Source organism: Pollachius pollachius (genome assembly GCF_949987615.1).
Source record: "Pollachius pollachius genome assembly, chromosome: 2".
Taxonomy (NCBI): Eukaryota; Metazoa; Chordata; class Actinopteri; order Gadiformes; family Gadidae; genus Pollachius; species Pollachius pollachius.
Genome location: NC_136935.1, coordinates 43,822,209 through 43,828,930, shown reverse-complemented (window position 1 = coordinate 43,828,930; position 6,722 = coordinate 43,822,209). Strand labels below are relative to the sequence as shown.

The following is a 6,722-nucleotide window of genomic DNA, read 5'->3' as shown; positions in this document are numbered from 1 at the left end:
GATAGAAGCACATAAACCATTAATATGCAGTAACACATACACCAATGTGAATAAATAATATATATCTCATGCACATAGTCACATACCCGTGAGCTCAAACACACACACACACACACACACACACACACACACACACACACACACACACACACACACACACACACACACACACACACACTATGCAGTTCACTGATTAATTATCATTGATTGGTCAATGGTAAATTACCCAATTAAGTAAAATTCACTAAATACTCAATTCTATTTTCAGCCATATGGCACCGTCCATCCATCCCAGCCCCCCAAAAGCCACCCCTAGTGAGTTGCTCTGCATGTTGCCATGCCAACGGGGACCCGAGCACCACTGGATGCTTCATCTAAGTGTGTATCTCATCTCCCCGTTAGCCTATCCGTCTCTTTCTCCCGCTCTCTCCCTCACTTTCTCTCCATTTTTGTCTCGGTCTATTACCTATATTTTAAAATGGATAGAATATATTGTCTTTATATGTCTGGCTTCGGAAATAATAAATAAATATATATATATATATATATATATATATATATATATATATATATATATATATATATATATATATATATATATATATATATATATATATATATATATATATGTACTGTATATATTTTTATATATATTGTGGGTCTGGTAGCAGTAGCTTATAAATCAGAATAAACCGGAATTAAATGAATTTAATAAACAAATAATATACAGATTTAAATGCGTATTCGGCTTAGTTTTGCAACCAAATTAATTCTGTTGAAAAATCACTTGAACTGTTGTTGCAATGTGTCCGTACGACAGGTCCCCTTAATAGGCTCTTAAATTAAACCAATGTTTTGCTTGTGTCTGTTTGGGAGGAGTATGGATTTTCCAGTGTTTTCTCCCCTCGTGGCTCTTTTTCTTAGCCTTTCTTTGCTTTTCTGTGTCGTCATCTCATATACATTTCATGCTCCCGCTCCTCCCAATTATCTCGTTGAATGTGTCTTACCTAAATCCCACTAACCTTCTTTATTTTTCGGCTCTCCCTTGCCCTTTTCTCTATCACCCTTCCCCCTCTATTATCCTTCCCTCCGTTGCTCCATCCCTCACTCTTTAAAGGCTCTGCCTCATTTTCATGTAAATGAGAATCGATTCTTCTCTCAACACCCTTACCCCTCCGCCTATCCTTCCCCCAACACACCTACACCTATACGTGCATTTAAGAAAACTGTTTCCTAAGGAGGAAAATCCATGTTGGTTCCCTTGTGTTTTGAAATTGAGGACGGGAATGCAGAGTTTATGTAGGGTACATACTGTGTGATACGGAAGAGAACATCAATTCATATATTGCTTTTAATAAACAAGATATTGATCATGAACACGCTATATTGGACACGCTCTGAAAATGTATGGACAACAACAGTCGCCGATGGACCTCGGCAAATAAACCATATCCTCCAACATAAGTTATGGGGCCACCTTGTGGTCAGACCACGTAACGATTTTTCCAGAGTCAATTTACATGAAGAGGGAGGCTGTTGGGAGTTGAAGTAATCGCGGAACTAGTACTTCCTGATTTGAAAGTGACAACAATACAAGAAGTTTCAAGGGGTATCGAAAACGTTGTAGGGGTCACACAGGAGTGCACAGGAAATCGAGAAATCATACACAAGTCAACCGTAAGTATTTATTTTAAGATTATAAGAGAACATTTACGGGAATAAACAAGCTGTTCAAAGTTTTCACCATGTATCATCCAACTTCTGCCTATTGTGCCTTTCTGCTGCTGAACCTGGCCTGTATTGGTCTCAAGCTGTCACTATGCTATGTCGATCCGTACATTGCCCTTAATGTTGAAATATATCCACTCCCCAAATGGAAATGTATACATAGGTTAACATTATAAGTGTACACATCTATAAGTATTCATTATGTAACGTTAGGTTACACGATTTAGGAAAGACCTGTTTCTACATCATTCAACACATGCGTAGGCCAACTAACGTAGGCCAACCTGATTGATTGTTTTTACTACTCATATTAGCAATATTCCTACCTAGAAATGGCATTATGTCCTTAGGTAGGCCTACACATAGGGCCCAACCAAATAAAGTTTCAACTTAAGATGTTTTGACCGCCCTTTGTGATAGCGGTGACATTTGTCTCACGTTACTATGGAAGCTTTAATGTTAGCGTGCAGCTTCATGTTATTTCTAATCATTCTCAGATGTCTCTGATGGAGCGAGGGAGTGTACCCATCAGTCCAATGACTGGATTAGCATGGACCTCCAATAGCGGTACCTGTCCAAAAGACTTCAGTCTGGTAGGATCCAATCACAGATGGACAACAGATGGATTTGATGTTGATGTTCAAGGACCGACCTATTAATATGTGAAATTGATTATGGTATGGACAAAATCCTAAAGTACTCTCCGTTTTTTCTTCTGTTGATTGTGGTTCTCATAGATAACCATCACTGAGGATGGGGCCGCTGCCAACTTCACACGCAGCTTTGCAATGAGGGCCGGCTACTATCTTTGTTATAGCAAGGTAGGACACTTACTAACTTCTATTTTCTCTGATACCTCATACATAGTGGCTCTCACTCCTAACCTCTCTTACTCTGACCCGAACATCCTATTCTAGGAACAGTCTGGGGGGGTGGTGCTGTCTGATGTCAGAATCCTCTCAGAAAAGGATGCTATTCCTCATGGGTATCGCTTCATCGCAGAACACTTAGAGCCTAGTAAGAAACTGTTACACATGCACAAGCACAGTTGGCTGTATTCATGACAGTGGATCCACATACAAATGCAACATAAATGTTTTTATTTGCCATTAGGGCATTTGTCAGAGGCTTTTATGTGAGGGGCTTAGCAAAAGACAAAAGAGAATGTGTATATCTGTAATGTAGGTTCAGGTATGGGACAGGGGTCTGAAGGGTTGCTACAGACTTCCATTGGCTAGATATCAAACACCACAGTCACTAAGTACTTCTGAATTACTATTGGGTGTCTGTGTGTTTGTGTGTGTCTGTGTGTGTGTGTGTGTGCGCTTCCTCAGGGGCGTCGGTGTCGAAGAGGAAGCGTATGTGTGTGCGTGTGGTTCCGATGGGGAGTGTGGACACTGCGGTGCTGGATCTCAAAGTGACTGCCAGGAGCAAAATGATGTTGCAGCACTACACATGTGTGGGGTAAGTCTTTCACCGCTAGTCGTACAAACTCAAGGTGCAATCATTTAAGTACACACATCTGTCCTCTCCTATTTGGTTTTGTACTGCATTCATTACACCTGCACCATAACATGGTTTTGCATTTAATATATTATTTAAACTAGAATATTTCTGGTCCATTTTTGTGGTCTCCCTCTCTCTCTCCTGACATTGTAATACTAATAATAATACTTAAATTAACAGCATATCCACCTGTACCTTCACTTTGTCCAGAGACATCCATGGGTATGTGATTTGGTGTAAAACGGGCCCGTTTACCAACCCGATACCGCAAGCCAAGCCTCGGAGTTTCAGCCTGGACCTCCGCAGACTCTCTCTGGATCCGTCTGTCCAGCCCAGCCTTCCACCGAGGTATCCCTTTCAGTGAGAATTATGCTGTTGTTCTTAAATGTTGCAGCTCTCCGTTTTTTCAGTTGGAGTATTGATGCATTGCCTTTTGGTATGTAAGTATTATGATAAGATAAAATTTACTAACGTCAGATGGGGTATTGGGGTGTCACAGATAAAAGTAAAGGACAGTACTAGTAATAAGTTAAAAATAGTGTCCATGGCCAGAGAAGAACCCAAGCCTCTACCAGGAATTGTAACTGTAGACCAAATTGGAAAACACTGCTGGAGATGCCGGGGATTGAACCCGGGGCCTCATACATGCAAAGCATGCGCTCTACCACTGAGCTACATCCCCTTCCATGGTAACTTATTGCGGAGTTGCATCTCTCTTTATGTAAGACGCATGCTCTTCAAAGACATTAAAAGATACCATTACAACACATGACAACATTCTTATACATATTTTTTATTGATTTATTTTTATTACGGCAACAGGCATGGCAAAACATTTTGAACAACATTTATTATTCTGCAGTTAATACTGTTTTTATTTGGAAATAAACCCCAAAAAATAAATACAAAATGTGGAAGTGTCTTGCAGTCTTAAAAGGCCTAACAACTCAATAGAACAAAGGAGGCAGTTATTTGAATAAAAAAGTGGAGAGTTGTCCTATCACCAGCTTTCTCTTTCTTGTTGTCTCCATAGTAACCCACCTACCCAGCCCTCTATAAAGCTCAGCATGAGGCGCAAAGACCTCACGCAGAATCATGTGGATGTCACCACAGGTTGGCCAAGACTGCTTCTACAAGTTAAATTAATGTTAATAAGATGTAAACCCTAAAGCTACTCTTCACCAGTTTTTGATAAATTAACATTTGAACTTTATTTTTCTGTTACTTTATTTGTTAACTTCTTTGCTATCCAAGTCAAGGCTCAAGTTGGTTAAGGTATCTGCAAAAAAAGAATGATGATTGACTCTTTATTGTATTGTAAACCATAATGTTTTGGATCAACTCAATGAAAATATGTTCATGTTCCAAAGCCATCGATGGAGTTCCCTTCACTCTTCACCCAAAATATGACTTCCAAACTTCCAAGGTGTGTTTATATTTTTCTTTCTTTCTTTCTTCTTCCATTTACAAATGACAGTCTCTTGTCTCTTAAAGAATAGATCATATAACATAATTTTTCCCTGGCAGAATCTACAGCTGAACCCACAATTGGATGACATTCGTATAAAGTCACTCCAAGACATTGAAAAGGAGGTATGACCTTTTGAACAGTTCAATACCGCACCACACTATACTCTACATTCCACAGTTTGTATTGTACAGTGATGTTCACAATACTTGAACTGTTCCTTTACATTTTCAGTATAACTACACTTTTGCTGTCGAGGAACACGCCGCAAAAAGGACATGGCCTTCAGCTTTGACTAAGGTTGCTTCATAGTGTCAACGCCTTTCACACTTAGACATCCCATGCCATAAGACCCTTGGGCATCGGATGTGGTCCTGGAAAGTTGTCAGTATGATTCCTCACGTCATCGTTAAGTGAAACGATTGTAATATTTGAAATTGGTTAAATATGCAGTACAACTGAATCCGATTCATATCCGTCTGAGAAACTTTTATCAACGGTTCATGTTATGTCGTGGGTAAAGGTGATGGTTAATATAATCCCATGACATTGTTCTGATTTGCCAAAGAAAGTGAGAAACTGTTGAGGGGGTTGGTGGGGCTGTTACATTTTTTCCTTTCACTCCTAGACATCACTCTATTTCCATATCTAAATGTATATTTTTGTTATTATTATATAGATCTATCGTATATATATATATATATATATATATATATATATATATATATATATATATATAATCATATATCAATGATGTTGTACACTACAGAATGTGGAAAGCAAACTAGATGATTGTAGATGTATATCTGACGCAATTCCAATCAACCAAGTCTATCTTTTATTACATATTAATTACACATTTATCATTGTGGCCCATTAGAGATTGCATGGGACTGGGCAAACATTGTTTGATGAGTGGCATGTGGTACGTGTATATTTATGACTGAAGCTCATTTGTATATCAGTGGGTGAGGTGTAGACTGGATGTCGATTGTGTACATTCATACACAATTGTTGGGAGAACAAATTTACTGCATTTAAGGGCCACGGTTCATTACATCTAATATACACAACATAATGTTTATGGGATTGATGTATCTATTGTATGTTGTGCTTTATTTGTCACATTTGTCTCTTTTGACTTTATTTGTCACGGCGATGTCTGTTACAGAGAGAATACTTCTTCAGTTGTCATCTTTGGGACATTATGGGGAAATACTTTATAATTTGTGGAATATATTTATAATCTGTTTAATAGAAAAATAAAGGCTTGGGAACAATTTAAAATAAATATTCTGTTTTCTTTTAGGGGGCATACTTGAAGGCACCAAGCAGATGTACTATAGCGAAAGCCTATTTTATCGTGTTGCATGTCCCATTGCTGGAAGTAGAAGAATTGTTTTGCTTTTGACTTGGTACATCAATTTAAATCTGATATTTTAGTATACCCTGAGGCACAATTTTGTTAATTTGGAACCAGTTATGACTGATATGGGAAAGTGATCCGGTTTGTATTGTAAGAAAGAGGTCCAGTGATTTGTAGACAGCTAACAGTAGTTCCCCTCATTATTTGTACTGAGCGGAAATTGTTAGTTTGAGCATATGGTTACAGCATGTAAGAGCTGGGGACTGGTTTTTCCAGGTGGTTCTTGATCAAGGAAGGTACTATTTCATTGGCGGCATGGTCAGGGAATAGAGATTTGATAGATGTTGGAAGATGTATTCTGTGAGTGCTATGCTTTTGTGGCTCCGCATGTTTCTACATTTTCAAAAACAATTTAGTAAGGGAAACCAAAAAAACTAAGATTCTGATGAGAAGGCAGAATTATTCCGAAGGAGATAAAGACGAGAGGTTATGATTGCCTATTAATACCATATAATTGTAATAGAATACAGGCACTTATATTTGACAAACACTCTCAAACCATAATTTTTTCCAATCATAAATTAATTTCAACATCACATTTTGTTGGGCACTTAAAAGAAATACTTCCTTTGAATACCCATAGGGGGAGCAGCA

General features: G+C 38.4%; 1 protein-coding gene across 1 annotated transcript; it reads left to right on the top strand.

The window, feature by feature from the left end:
- The first annotated feature begins 1,559 nt into the window (after nucleotides 1–1,559).
- On the top strand, nucleotides 1,560–5,993 carry mvb12a (multivesicular body subunit 12A). The gene is made up of 10 exons (XM_079731097.1): nucleotides 1,560–1,677; nucleotides 2,226–2,321; nucleotides 2,466–2,549; nucleotides 2,646–2,745; nucleotides 3,063–3,192; nucleotides 3,445–3,582; nucleotides 4,268–4,347; nucleotides 4,605–4,660; nucleotides 4,762–4,827; nucleotides 4,937–5,993. The coding sequence occupies exons 2-10, from the start codon at nucleotides 2,226–2,228 to the stop codon at nucleotides 5,012–5,014; spliced, it is 828 nt and encodes a 275-aa protein (XP_079587223.1). The 5' UTR covers nucleotides 1,560–1,677; the 3' UTR covers nucleotides 5,015–5,993.
- Nucleotides 5,994–6,722: the final 729 nt, after the last annotated feature.